The sequence below is a fragment of the Ipomoea nil genome, unplaced genomic scaffold (genome assembly GCF_001879475.1).
Source record: "Ipomoea nil cultivar Tokyo-kokei standard unplaced genomic scaffold, Asagao_1.1 scaffold2036, whole genome shotgun sequence".
Classification (NCBI taxonomy): domain Eukaryota; kingdom Viridiplantae; phylum Streptophyta; class Magnoliopsida; order Solanales; family Convolvulaceae; genus Ipomoea; species Ipomoea nil.
This window is the reverse complement of record NW_017618464.1, coordinates 4225840-4241206: the sequence shown is the minus strand read 5'-3', so window position 1 is coordinate 4241206 and position 15367 is coordinate 4225840. Positions and strand designations below refer to the sequence as shown.

The 15367-nt window shown below is 37.0% G+C and overlaps 3 protein-coding genes across 4 annotated transcripts; 2 read left to right on the top strand and 1 right to left on the bottom strand.

Moving 5' to 3' along the window:
• Positions 1–110: 110 nt before the first annotated feature.
• On the bottom strand, positions 111–1043 carry LOC109147826 (ethylene-responsive transcription factor ABI4). Its single transcript, XM_019295482.1, has one exon. The coding sequence runs from the start codon at positions 1041–1043 to the stop codon at positions 111–113; it is 933 nt and encodes a 310-aa protein (XP_019151027.1).
• A 3464-nt stretch (positions 1044–4507) lies between these two features.
• LOC109147825 (glycine-rich RNA-binding protein-like) lies at positions 4508–5333 on the top strand. The gene is made up of 2 exons (XM_019295481.1): positions 4508–4693; positions 5019–5333. The coding sequence occupies exons 1-2, from the start codon at positions 4586–4588 to the stop codon at positions 5331–5333; spliced, it is 423 nt and encodes a 140-aa protein (XP_019151026.1). The 5' UTR covers positions 4508–4585.
• A 6840-nt stretch (positions 5334–12173) lies between these two features.
• LOC109148174 (trihelix transcription factor ASIL2-like) lies at positions 12174–15161 on the top strand. Of its 2 annotated transcripts, none has more exons than XM_019296010.1 (2): positions 12174–13269; positions 14857–15161. In XM_019296010.1, the coding sequence occupies exons 1-2, from the start codon at positions 12495–12497 to the stop codon at positions 14886–14888; spliced, it is 807 nt and encodes a 268-aa protein (XP_019151555.1). In that variant the 5' UTR covers positions 12174–12494; the 3' UTR covers positions 14889–15161. The 2 variants fall into 2 exon arrangements, with proteins under 2 accessions (XP_019151555.1, XP_019151554.1); XM_019296009.1 differs by having other exon boundaries at positions 12174–13278; positions 14860–15161.
• The last annotated feature ends 206 nt before the right edge of the window (positions 15162–15367 follow it).

Below are 15367 nucleotides of genomic sequence, written 5' to 3'. Positions count from 1 at the left end.
TGTCTTGTCCCTCGGCCGATCGATGAGGAGAATGGTGGATTGCGGCGTTTGTTGTTGCATGCAACTCCATTTCTGCAGATCCCAATTCTCTTGAAACAAATTAAAGATGATTAGATCTTTCCGAGGTTGTCTTGGTTGAAATCGAAGAGTTGATATTGATCGACGTTGGGGTAATCCCAGATGCTTGAACCGGCTAATCCGTCTTCTCCGGTGGGCCAGAACATGGGGGAGCCCGGACTTCCGAACGCCGGCGGCGCCGCCGCCATGGTTGATGAGAGTGACAAGCTTGAGCCCACGGAGCCCACCAGCGAGTTCATTTCGTCGTAGAAGGAGAAATCGTCTTGTTGTTGGGATTGGGTTTTGGGGTCGCTTTCGGGGTGGTTGGGATTTGGAGGGGGTGTAGGGTTAGGGTTAGGGCTTGGGATTGAATTGCACAGCACAATTGCTTCGCTGCTGCGGAACGGCGGTTGCGGTGGTTGGGGTAGTTGGAGGGAGTATTGTTGGAGAATCTCCGGCGGGTATTGGAAGCCGTAGGGTATGTACGCGGTTGCGGCGGCGGCGGAAGGGGGTGGGACGAGGCCGAAACCGGGGGGTTTTGGGAGGATGGGGCGGAGGTTTTGGGTGGAATAGGAGGTGGCGCGTTTGGAGGACTGCGAGGAAGACGAGGAACCGTCGTCGCTATTTCCCGACGGTTGGAGGTTGAGCTGCGCCTTGGAGCCGTAGAGCACAATGGCGGCTCGGTCGTAGGCTCGGGCGGCGTCCTCCGCCGTGGCGAAAGTCCCGAGCCACCGCCTCGTCCGCTTCTTGGGCTCCCGGATCTCCGCCACCCACTTCCCCCAACTCCGCTGCCTCACCCCTCTATACTTAAACTTACTGTTGTCCGGCCCGCCTCTCCCTTTCCCGCCGCCTCTCTTCCCGCCACCACTCTCGCCGCTCGCTGCGGCGGCGTTGCAGTCGAGGTTGTCGCCGGAGACGTTAGAGGTCGTCGGGGGTTGAGTAATAATGGAGTTGTGTATATTTGGATTGATTTCATGAGTGGCCATAGCTTAGCAGTGGAGTTAGGGTGCCTCGTGAAATGGTGCCCAATGAGTCAAAAGAGATGACTGTAGAATGGAAGGCCGGTGATGCCAAAGCTTTACTGTTAATGGTGGATGAGGGCGGTGGATGGCTGTTTATATAGAACCCTGTGCGTGTTTATATATACACGACTGGCTGCGCATGCAGACTTTTTTTTTTTTTTTCTAATGTTTCGTATTCCACATTTTATTTTTTTGTGTTGCAATTCTTCTTATTTTTTGGGATAAAAATTACCGTGCATGTTACGTGCGGTTAATTTAATTTAATTATTTTATTTTTAAATTTCATATTATTTACAATAATTTTGAGATGAACAGATTTTAGAAATGTAAAAAAACAAAATGTAATGAAGAAAATTACGAAATTACTTTTAAAAAAATAATATTACTCGTACTTGAATAACTTGAGATATATATATATATATATATATATATATATATATATATATATATATATATATTTATATATATATAGGTCCGGATCAGGTGAGGACCTAATCTTAGGTGAGGACATGAGGACTAATCTTGTGCGTTTGTTTTTTTATTTGGATGGTCCAGATTTGAGTTCTTGAGATGACATGGATTGATCTTTTTTGTTAAAGTGGGATAATAGTGTCTTTTTCTATTTTTTAAAGTGTGAACGCATGTATAATCCTTGGCCAAATTGGTTTCCTATTTTCTTGGATCATCACCGTTGCAATTTGGAGCCGCGATTTCTTCATCATTGATTGAGTGTTCGCCCATGCAAACTAATCAGTATTTTTTATTTTTTTTCGCTTGTTTTTTTGAGTATAATATTGTCTATATTTGGATTGTCGTGTATATGTATAAATGCCTGGGTAGTACGATTGTGCATTCGTGTGTGCTGATTGTGCAACCTAGTGTTGTAAGTTGTGCACTATAGGCTAGGGAGTTGTGCATTATAGCACATAGTTCAATGCATCGTAGAACATTGGATGTTCACTGTATGATTTTTTGGCGGGGTTTGAATGCACAACAATGAAGTTATTGATGCACAACACTCAGCATAGGAATGCACAACACTCAGTACAGGAATGCACAACACTCAGTACAGGAATGCACAACATTTTGTATAGGAATGCACATCTTTTAATAAGACTGATTTACCTTAAATTTATATATTTTAATATTTTAAAGGGATTTGTTTTCTTAATCCGTGTGATTTGTTTCTTTTAATCTCAATCATACATCATTCTGATTTAATGGTCTAGATTAGTCCTCGCGTCCTCACCTGATCCGGACCATATATATATATATATATATATATATATATATATATATATATATATATATATATATATATATATATATATAGAAGAGCGCTCATATGCGGCGGGGTCTTACGGTGCGGCGATGCGGTCAAATTCCAGAATACACCAACAGTGTTAACAATATGCACCAACAGTGTAATAAAAACACACCCCAATGAAATGTAATAAAACATCACAAAATACACCACAGACTCAAAAAAACACACCATATAACTCACCACCCCCAATGGTGTATTTCCGAACAGTGTATGGTGTTTTTACTCACACCTAATGGTGTGTGTTTGGTGATCCAGGGCTCTGTTTACTCTGTTTTGTGTGGTGTATTTCCTAACGTTGATGGTGTATATTTGGTGAACTATTGGTGTTGCCGCACCGTAAGAAATAACCGCACCGTAAGACACTGCCGCACCTGAACCCGCCTCTATATATATATATATATATATATATATATATATATATATATATATATATGTTGCACATAAATTTCACGTTAAATGTATAATTAGTTTATTTTAATATTGTGTGTCATTATTTGTTTTTATAAATCAGTCTTTATATTGTATATAGGTAATTAAGTTAGAGTGTATTAGTATACAAATTTGTTGATGAATTTTATACTAATTTATTGAGACTAATTCGGAAGCCGTGGTTAATGCTACTAATAAGAGGAAAGATGAGAATCGTCCGGAGGTAGAAACCCTGATTAATGACTGCAAAGTTATTAAGAGAGGTGGTTTTGTAACTGTACGTGTTATCAACCACGTCCTTCAAGAAGATAACCAGTGTGCATGTTTTCTCGCCAACTTGAGACAGAGCAGTCAATTGGGTATAACGATTAATTAGTTTTTACTGATTTGCAGCAATATCTGATAATTAGTTTTCTTTTTAGGGCTTTAGTATTTGTTGTTGTTGTTTTTTTTCCCTATTGTGTATAGCATTTGATAATTTTGCCATCAAAACATTGATTTTGATCATGATTTTGCTGTATTGTATTTGCAAATTTGACTTTTATTAAGAATCTATCTATATTTAATTAATTGTGTAATAAATTAATAAATTTATTGACATTATTACTAAAAACTAAAAAGTGTAAATAAACTTAAATTTATTTTTCCTTTCCTAGCAAGAAAAATAAATAATTTAATAATTTAAACATATCCACTTCCCGGTGCAAATTATTCCCTTTACTAGATGATCATCATCTCTACTTTATATTCCTAAAGAGCCAAAACCCTAGAATGGGAAATTTTATTTATTTATTTTTAAAACAAAGTTTCAGTTCATTCAAAATGAGACAAAAAAATGTTTTTTTTTTTTTTTCAATTCAATTTGGGTATATTTGATTTTTTTTTTTTTTTTCGATTGAGAGATTTGATTTTTAATTCAACAGTACAAACAATAAAGAAAGATTGACCAGATTCAATGTCTATTCAATTTATTTCTAGATTTAGGGTGAATAAACTCGCTCATGTCATGGCTAGAGCTGCTCGTTCTCTTATTGGTCCTTCTAGTTGGTTAGATTCTGTTTCTCCTTGTATTGAACTTTTGATTTAATGAAATATTGAGTTTTCATTTGAGAGAGAGAAAATATGAATTTTAGTTTGTTGTCTTTTATATATATATATATATATATATATATATATATTAATTGGAAACAACTAAAATTTTAAATTTAGTATGACATTAATTATATAAATCCAACATCAAAGCTTCAAATTTGGTAAATGACAATGATACTTGGAAGGAAATTATAAACGGGACTTGTGTTAATTAGATTGATTAATTACAAAGGATTTAGGGTGAAGTGTCAAATAGCACCCTGAACCAATTGCTATATGTCATCCTGCACCCTATACTTACATAAGTGATTATTCGAATCACAAACTAAAAAAAATTGTCCACCTAACCTTTTTAATAGGTTTCCCTGTTGCTTTGATGACATGGATCCGGTTAAAGGCTGACGTGGAAGCTAATTATGAATTTCGTTTATTTATATTGGATTCATCTTCTCCTATCGCAGAAGCTATGGAAGACGACTACTTCCGGCGACCCAATTTCCGTTTCCAGTTCTCCATCGAATTTCAGTGCAAACTAGAAGCCACAAGTCTCTCAAGATTCATCCGCCTATTTATTCACAGCATCCTTCTCTCCTTTTCTCATTGTCTTCTCTTGTAGTCTCTAGCTTCTGCTTGTATTTTCTCATTTCAGTCCTGAAAAATGGCAGAAGTTGAGTACCGATGTTTCGTCGGTGGTTTGGCCTGGGCCACCACCAAAAGCTCTCTCCATGATGCGTTCTCTTCATTCGGCGAGGTCATCGAATCGAAGGTCTGTCTGTCTCAGAGCAGTGATCGAGTCTCGGTTTGACCCGATTCGGCTTTGTTGACATAATCTCTCTGTTACTACTACTATGTTACTTGACTTGACTTGATTGATCTACTGTTCTCTCTCTCTCTGTTACTATTTTTTACTATTACTTTCCCCTGAAACGGTACGTTCATCTTCCTCTTTATGTTGAGAGGTTAAGATCGATCGCTTTTGTGTTTCGCCCCTATACGTATATATGTATTTTCTAAGTTTGGTGTTATTATTGTGTTTTTAGCTTTAGATTTCGATGGTGTTGACTTTGTTGTTGAATTTTGTGGTGGATCAGATCATCAACGATCGTGAGACCGGGAGATCCAGAGGTTTTGGCTTCGTTACCTTCAAGGATGAGCAAGCAATGAAGGATGCTATCGAGGGGATGAACGGCCAGTCTCTTGACGGGCGTAACATAACTGTTAACGAGGCTCAGTCTCGCGGAAGCGGTGGCGGCGGCGGCGGTGGCGGTTTCCGTGGTGGACGTCGTGAGGGCGGAGGCGGTGGTGGCGGTTATGGTGGCCGTAGGGAAGGTGGTTACGGTGGTGGCGGTTATGGTGGCCGCATAGATGGTCTCCTTTGGGCTGTATGCGGTTGTGAATTTTTATAGCCCGTTTGCCCAAAAAATGGATTAAAGTCCAATTGGCAGGAAATTTTGGCCGAAAGGAGTTGGATTGAAAATGAATGTTATATTACATTAAACTGATGAATGGATGCCACATATTCTCAAATTGCTGCCACATCTACAAAACAACACACATCTATGCCAAATCACCTCCACATCACCAACTTATTACCTTTAACTTGAAGGCTACCTGTAAAAAAGGCTAGGTAAACAATTTTTTTTGGTTTGTGAATCGAATAATCACTTATGTAAGATTAGAGTGCGGGACGACATTTCGTTATTGGTTCATGGTGCTATTTGGCACTTGAGCCAAAGATTTATGTTATAAACAAGAATTGTTTGTCTCATATTAGATGATGTGTTTTACATTGTAACGCATCTCAATGTCACATATCACCTTAGTTGATCTGGGAATATTTTTAGAATTGATTTCTTTTAATTTTTCTCATTTTGGATAATGTCACTCTACTACTCTAGCAGCACGTTTGGTTCATGGAATGAATTTGGAGGCAATAAGAATGTTATTACACAAGAAATGGAATTGTATTCTATTGTTTGGTTCGCTGAAAGAATAGACTTTAGAAATTATATTTCAATGTTTGGTTGGTTAAAAGAATAGAAATGGAATAGGTTTTAAAGACATAAATACCTTTATACAAAATAATAATAATAATAATAATAATAATAATAATAATAATAATAATAATAATAATAATAATAATAACAACAACAACAACAACAACAACAACGTTGCAGGAGGAATCTCAACGCGTCAAGGAGAGGCTGAATGATCCCGATTTCGCGTTTTAAAGGCTCGACGCGTCGAGAACCTCATATCTGCGATTTTCTACTGTGAAAAATTATTTGTTTTACCCCTTCTTTTGTCCAACTATATATAACATCATTTTCTTTCAAACCCTAACTATGGACTGCGGGTTGGGAAGACAGATGGAGTGAAGAGAGGCGATTCTTCATACTCCTAAGGAAGAAGGAGGATCCCCACACCTTGCTAGAAGAAGAACCATTGCAAAAGCTTTGAAAGGAAGATTGGAGGATCAAAAGCTACCAACAAGTTGAAAGAAAGGAGCTTGGAAGACATATTTGGGAGAATTATCTCTTCATCTCTTCTTTACTTTAAGTTTATTTGTATCTTCCTTGACATTATTGTTGTTGAAACTATGTTAGCCATGGTTGGCTAAGCTTTTCTTTGGGATTTTTGGGTATAAAAGTGTTTATGAACCTATATGCCTTGTTCTTAATTTTCTTAATGAAATATATATTTGGATTTTATATCTTGTGTTGCAATTGTGTTCTATGTTGTTGATGCTTGTAATTAAAGGCCTAAATTACTTATTTCATTGCTATATTTGTGTCTTGATGGGAGTTAGGATATACATTAGGACACGCACAATTGCACTTGACTATGGTACCTTGGGAGAGAGCATATTTGTTAAGGGATTATGAGATTATCTAGATTGCTTGTTCTTGCAATGGTTATTGTAACTATCTCATGGGAGTAAGTATGTTTCACTTGTCTTGTTGTGGGTTGGAATTATGGGAGTAATTTTTTCATATTTGAATGCAATCTTCCATACTCGATTTAACCCAATTAATTGTTTCACTTTAAGTTGGCAATAGGTAATTAAACACTTTGACCTTCAAAAATCCTGCTCTTTATTTTATTGAAATCCTCAAATTCACTTGCATTATTTTACTCCTTTTGGTTACATGTTTGTAGCAAATTACCTCTTATTAACAGTAGGAATAGCTTCATATGAATTAGTAGCTAGTGCTTAATATCCCACTTCTTTGTGGATCGATAACCCTAGAATACTCCGGGTATTTGTTTGTCAAAATATGCTACAATCAACTGTGTAATATAAGGCTATTTTGGTCTTTCTATGCTTGTCTCTTATCCTTTACCATTTCTTCCCCTCGGAGACCATGTTTGACTAAGGAAATTAGATAATTAAACCTAAAACCTAAAAACCAATGCGAATCAGACCAAAATCGAAGCAACAAAGCATCAAATCCGACGTTCATCCAAGCAAATCCCAACCAAAATCGAATAAATTGGAAAGCTGAATGTGTGGAGCTGTTCCGCCATTCGGATCCTTCTGCTTAGGATTCGCAGGTTGTCTTTGTACCTCTTACAACATATCGTCTATTTTGCGTTATGCGTTATGGAAATTGGTGTTGGCTTCCGCGTACTTGGCCTACATGTGTATCTGCTGCTGGTTTAGTTTGTTTATGGTGTGTTGTTGTTGGTGGATTAGGGTTTGCTGGTCGGATATTTTGGTTTCTGAGTCCCTTGTCTTCTTCTCCATCTCTATTAGGTCCGGTGGCCTTGCTGCTTTTTGAAGGAGAAACCTCCGCTGGAGATTATTAGGGAGAATCTCTTATTGGCTCTACGTTAGAACAACAAACAACGTTAGAGAGGAACTCCGGCGAAGTAATAGAACTGCCACTGCCGCCGCCTTGGTCCACCCATCCACGCTGCAAAACCAGTGGCAACGCAGAAGACGGCACCGGAGAGGAGGAGTTCGTCGACCTGCTCTGCTTCGCCAGAAAAAGGGATAATAGGGGATGCCAGATTTCATACGCCGCCACTGCCCAGCTAGCTTGCCCGGAAAAACAAGGTCGTCGACCACCACTGTTCAACCATGCTATCTACCTGATCAGGTCACCGCCGTCACCACTGCTTTGTCGAAGGGGTCACTGCCTCTGTACACGCCGGAAGGGAAAGCTACGCTGGAGAAGATCGCAAAGCTGCCACACGCCATAGAACCGTTGCTACGCTGGAGTTCCTCTCTGTCGTCATTACCCAATGTAACGGAAGAAAGGGAGGAGGAGGAAGATGGTGAAAGTGTGACAGGCAAAAATGATCTCCACAAGTTCAAGGAATGCACTGAACTGAGGTGTTTAACTCTTCATAGGTGAACCCAACGTCCATCGTCCTTTGGTTTAGGTGAGAAAAGGTAAAGGAGAATAGGCAAACATAGAATGACCAAAAATATCTCTAGATTACACGGTTTCTTGATGGAAATATTAACGATGGACTAAAAGTTGAACAAGTTCAATAATAGTGGTAGCAATGTGGCAAAATTAATTAAGGTGGACTAAAATTGAAAATGCCCCTATAACAGTAGGACTAAAAATGAATTCAATCTTAAGTATATATATATATATATATATATATATATATATATTTATATAATACATTATATTTATTAAACATAAATGTTAAATAATGTGCAAAAGGTATTTTTGATATTTGTAATATAAAAGCTATTCCAAAGAGCATGAGAATAGTTAATACCAAGGCCCCCTCTAGGAATAGATATTCCCTTTGCAAAGGTAATAGCTCATTCCTAGGAATGTTATTCGCACGACAATATGACCAAAACAAACAATGGAATAGGTATATTCCAATGAGTGTTATTCCATTTCTGACCTATTCCATGAACCAAACATGCCACATGAGTTCATTGGGAATCAATGGTTTTTTTCCCTGCATTTGTTTCATTTTAGGCGATATATTGTATGTTAAAACACATATCTATTCACTTTCATAATTTTTTTGCTTCTGCAAGTAGATGTGACTAGGGGCGGAGCTACAATGGGGGCAGCTGCCCAGCCCCATCCCATATATAACCCTTATATATATATATATATATATATATATATATATATATATATATATATATATATATATATATTACAAAGGTTTAGTATAAGTAAAAGAAAACAGCATATATTAACAACAATGAAATGTTAGGGGTTTGAATCTAATTTATGGCATGAATGTAGTTTTTATGGCTATTTGAATAATAATGGTGAGACTTTCAAAAAACAAATTAATGGTGATATTTTCACACACACACACACACACACACACACACACACACACACACACACACACACACACACACACACACACACACACACACACACACACACACACACACACACACACACACACACACATATATATATATATATATATATAATGAGGTGTGTAATTTATAATGTGTTTTCTATTAGAATTATTTTATTAAATTAATTATGCTTCATATTTTGTTATAAATTTTTTTATAAAGTTTTGATGTGTTTTATTTTTCGCTCATATCTAACAATATTTATGACTAACTTCTTAAGTGTTTCATTTTTTTTTAAGCGATCCATTTTGTTTTAATGTTTTGCTGCCCCCCATGAAAAAAATTTATGGATTTGTCCTTGATTTAGAAGATCTTGATGTTTGACATTTTGTTATAGACTTATAGACAATTTTTATTATTTGAACTTCGCCCCCACTCAACTATTTTTCTGAATCCGCCACTGGTTGTGACAACGTATCCACCCACCCCCGATGTCACCTGTCACCTTGATTTCTATCGGAATCAAATTCTTTTTTATCTCTTGTCTCATTTTAGTGATGTCACTCAACTACTCAAGGGAAAGGTCGAAATTCGAGTTGTTTGCATTATTTAAGGCGATGTGTTATATGAGTTTAAGTGGTAAGGGGCTTATAAATAATTTATACATTAGAATATAATGTACAAGTTTTGTTTAAAGAAATATTTGAGCTCTTTAACCTAATTATTAAGACATTAAATATCTTTATATAGTTGTTTACGCCAAGTCGCCAACTAATATAGTTATAGTTAATGTTTTGCTTTAGTATAATTTTTTTTTATATGTATATAAATTAATAACAAGCATTATATTATATATTATATATATTATAGTTATAGTTAATGTTTTGCTTTAGTATAATTTTATATGTATATAAATTAATAACAAGCATTATATTATATATGAAGTTGAAGTTTTAAATTTAGTATGACATTAATTACAAAATTCAATTTGCCTGGTTTTATTAGTTATACTTAACATTTTACTTTAGTATAATTTTATATGTATATAAATTAATAACAAGCATTAATGCATTACATATAAGATACAATTGGCCTTGTTTAATTAATATTGCACTAATAATGCATTAAAGTTGGTCAATGACGATGATATGAAATTTACTATGAAGGAAATTATAAATAGGATTTCTGCTTGATAGATTCATTATATTAGTTATTATAAAGGATTTAAGTTATAAATGATAATTGTGCTTTATGTGAGAAAAAAATTCGATATCACCTATCACTTCAGATGCTTTGAAATACTTGTTAATCAATATTTTTTTTAGTCTCATTTTGGATTATGTCACTCAACTACTCTAGGAATATAATGCACTTCGAATCAAGTTTTTGCATTCATTTCATTTTAGGCGATATGTTCTATGATAGTTGGCGACCGACGACGGTTTAGTCATCGTCGGAAATTTGTCAGGTGTGATGTCGGAACAGAAATGACATGTAATAACAGATCATTTATCAATTATTGGACTTCATTGACTCAATTTAATAAGTTATTCTTGAGCTTCATTGACTCAATTTTTTGGAAGCTAGGAATGGTCCGATCCGGTGTCTAAACGATGTTCACTTGGCGGAGGTCATGGCTATTAAATAATTTCTCTCGTGGATTAAGGAAAGAGCTCACACTACGGTTATTGTTTTTTCTGATTGCCAGACAGTTTGCTCCTTGCTGAATACCTCCGGGATTGATTTATCTTATGCTGGCTGTGTTATTGGTTTTTGTAAGGAGTTTCGTCGACACTTTGAGACAATGCCCTTTCAATATGTATCTCGATCAGTGAAAAAGTGTGCTCATTTTTTGACTAAAGCGGCTCGTTCGCAAACTGGTCTATTTAATTGATTTTCTTTTATCCTTGATTGTATTGGACATTTGATTTAATAAAATATCGTCAATTGATTTTTTAAAAAAATAATTATTTACAAGTATTATACCTGAAGCTAAAACTAATAAGATTTTGATTACTGAATATAAATATTAAATATATCTGTTTTCATTACTTTATACCTAATTTCTTACGGTTTACTCTGTATATACATATATATATAGGCCCAAAAAAGTCTAAGTCAGTTTGGGTTGATCGTTGAAAGGCCTAATCGAGTTGGGCTGGAAGTTGGAGTTCTTTAGGAGAAATATATAAGTTTCTAAATTTTATAGAAAGAGATTTATTTTTTGTTCACGTGACATCTCCGATATGAAAGGTTATGATCGAATCTCAGTGGAAATGATGTTAACTTTTTGAGTTTCAATAGGTTAAGAAAATATGTTTGAACAGATACTACAATGTAATGGAGTCAACAATATTCAAAAAAATTAATTGTTTTGAAAAAATTAATAATTGAACACCAAAATATTATTATATTTTAATACATTTAAATTATTTTATTATTAATAGAAGATAAAAAAAAATTATCATATTACAACAATACTAGTGACTAAAAATGAACTGTCAATTATATATTTAAAATAAAAAATAAAATTAACTCTTATAGTTTTCTACGCTAGCGATACTATTTATAGAGCAAGTTACATTACGTTACGTTACATAATTAAATAATAAAAAATAAAATTAACTCTTATAATTCTCTATGCTAGCAATACTATTTATAGAGCAAGTTAGATTACTTTACGTTACATAATTAAACAGTAAGTGACCAAATGTTTAAAACACTTAAATTTCTTTCACTTGACTCAACACGTTTTATCATCATAATTAGGCACATTCAATATATACTTAAGGATTGAATGTGCCTAATTAGATGCATAACTCAAAGAGTTGATGATACCAAAAGTAAAAAAGTATGACAGAAAGAAAGAAAGGTGTGGAGTTAATGGACGACAATGGCTTCTAATTCTGGTCTTGTGATTCATGATTGGCGTGTACTCACTCAGATTCTCCGTCGAGTGAAACAAAACAGTAGCGCCGGTAAATGTAGAAATATTCACCGGAGACAATTAAGCTTGTTTGACTTTTCATTCCCATGAGTCATGACATAGAAAAAGAAGGGTAAATTATGAGTGGGGAAAAATCGTAGACTATCGTAGTCACAACCCACTCCGTCCAATACCCTTCTGACGTCCACTCTTCCGGTCAGATGTACGGCAACCCTTCACTTTCCCTTTCCCTTTCCCCTCTCCTTCTCTTCTTCTCTTTCCCCGGTGTTTTCTCTCTTCTCCACCGGCGAAATTCGAGCGCCGACGACTGAGCCGGATTCCATGGAGGCCCCCGTCGCGCAGAGCAAGCCGCGGCCCCACGCCGGCGGCCGCGAGGACTGCTGGAGCGAAGGCGCCACCGAGACTCTGATCGAGGCTTGGGGCGACCGTTATATCAAGCTTAACAGGGGTAACCTCCGTCAGAAGGACTGGAAGGAGGTGGCTGACGCCGTTAATTCTCGCCAGGACGGCGTTAAGCCGCAGCGGACTGATATTCAGTGCAAGAACCGCGTCGATACTTTGAAGAAAAAGTACAAGCTCGAGAAATCCAAGTCGTCGCCGTCGATATGGCCGTTCTACCACCGCCTCGATTTCCTCGTCGGAACTACCTCCGCTACTCCGCCGCCGCCGCCGAGAAAATCTACCACCATCACGCTCACCGTCAAGCCCGGATCGAGCCCTAACAACGCAAAACCAACCGCCCTAGTTTACTCCGGCGGCTCCTCGAAGCCCAATTCTAGCGGCTCTAACAACAGCTCCCTCGGCGGCGGCGCAGGCGACGATGACCTGCTCTTTACCGGCCCAGGAAAGAAGCGTAAACTCGACTATGTCGATCTATCGGAGGAAACTACGGCGTACAAGGAATTAGCCCGGGCGATATTAAGATTTGGGGAGATATACGAGAGGATTGAGAGCTCCAAACAGCAGCAGATTATGGAACTGGAGAAGCAGAGGATGGAGTTCTCCAAAGACCTTGAGGTTCAGAGGATGAATATGTTCATGGAAGCTCAGCTGCAGCTCGAAAAATCCAAACGCACCGCTAAGCATTCTCCTGCTCCTGTTGCAGGTGAAGTTTATGGAATTTATTTATTACTATTAATTGCATACCTGAATTGATTTGAAGCTTGAAAAGGCTAGGGTTTCTTATACAGTTCCATACTTAAAGATTAAAACTTTTTGACCAATTCTGTAATGGTTGTCATTCCAAGCCAATTGAATAAAAAAATTATCAACTAATCTGTTCATTAAGAGTGGATTTTCTTGACAACATCACTTTAGGACATACTGTCTAATATAGGTATTGTTGGCACAGTGGGAAAATTGTTGAGTTCTGTCATGGTTACCATATAAGGTCACTAACGAAGTTCGGCCAAAAAAAAATTGAGGCTTTTTAAGATCTTAAGCATGTCTTTGTGTTTAGCTGGCTGCGACTTATTCACATAGTTCCTGTTGAGTTTTACTTGTTTTTTGGTTGATTGTCGTTCTTACAGCTCAAATGATGAAATTTTGAACACTGTTCGATATGGTTATTGGGATGTAGCCATATGAAACTTTTGCTTGTGCCTGAACATTACCTCGGCTCATTTTTCTACATGGTTATTGCACCTGTGTTGATTTCACTGTCTCAGCTATTTCTTAAAACGAGAACCAACTTTTTATATCCATAGACATGCCGAATGTAGTTTTGGAATGGTTATCGAGCAGAGTTGGTGCTTTAAAATGGGATTCACTTGGAATGGAGATATGTCTATCTCTTAATTTGGTTTCCTTTGTTGATTGTTTGCGATTTTCTGACAGTTTGATTATGGTGTAATAGTAGTCTCGGTGATTATTACATGTTTTTATTCCAACCTACTATGTAGCCACTTTGCTCATCTTAGGCTCTTAGACACTTAAAAGTTAAAACCTTTTGTAGTCTATGTTGTGCTGTTTATAGTAGGCTTTACCCTTTCGGACTAATTGATTGCTGATAAAAATGGACTCTAGATGGTAATAATTAACTGTGCCTTTATTGTAAACAAATTGTACTAAATGAACATTCATGTATGTGCGAGACTTAGGTGTATCCCAATAATTAGCTTATATTTTACCTTGATTATGGGAACAAATTCCCCGTGTTCCCACTTTCCTTCTCATCTTAAAGTGAAATAGGTGTGCCAAAAGTTTTCAGGAATGCGTGGACAATTAAGTCCCTCTTTCCATGAGAAGACGATGCAAAGTCATGAACCCTGGTTCAATATAGAAAGGCGGAAAGAGGATGCAATATTTGTTTGAAAATGGTTGTCAAGAAGAGAGAAGAATACGGGCTATCCCCGTGATCTGTCATCATGGCAGACACATCTCGACCCTTCGAGACACAGATAATATCTCTGTGATGCATAATGTCTGAATAGAATGTTTGATATCCACGAGGATGAGTCGCGAGTTAACAGTAAAATTTGCCCTTTGTACATGGATTTAGATTCTGTGGTTGCATCCTCTTTCATACAAACCACAGATTGATTGTTCCAGGCTGTATGTTTTAAATCTTGTTTGCCTTCTGTCCTCAACTTGCATATGCCCAATGATTGAGAGTTGAAATTACCGGCAATATTGAGTGTCATTGATTCCTTTTTACGCTCGCTAACTGTTGAATTACCATTCCCAGGAAACGAAGCTGTAGGCGAGGCGACTTGAGAGAAGGATTCGCAATCCGGGGGCATCTGTGAAGTGTGCCCGCCACTCACTGAAATGATTGATTTCATATAGTGGCTTGTAAATTATCTTATTCTTGAAGTCAATAAAAGATCTCAAGAACTCCTAGAATAATGTCCTTCTATTCATTAATGTTGTCTTGCTTAGTGTATTTTCTGACATGTTTCTCCCTATTTATCAACTATAACATCTTCTTCAAGAAATTGCTGGTTTGGCTTCTTATTTGTAATCATTCTCAGAACATATTTCTGTGTCTGTGTCTGTGTCTGTGTCTTGTAAATCACTGCTCCTACCCCCCCACCCAATACATTCTTTCAAAAGTGTGAAACAAGCAAAAAAAACCCATTTTTTTTTCAGGACTGATCAAATCGATATGGGTTCGGATGTGCAGGGAAAGGTTCATTTTTAACAGAGCTGACAAGCAGCTTTTGTAGGGTCCCATTCCCAGAATTACTACCATA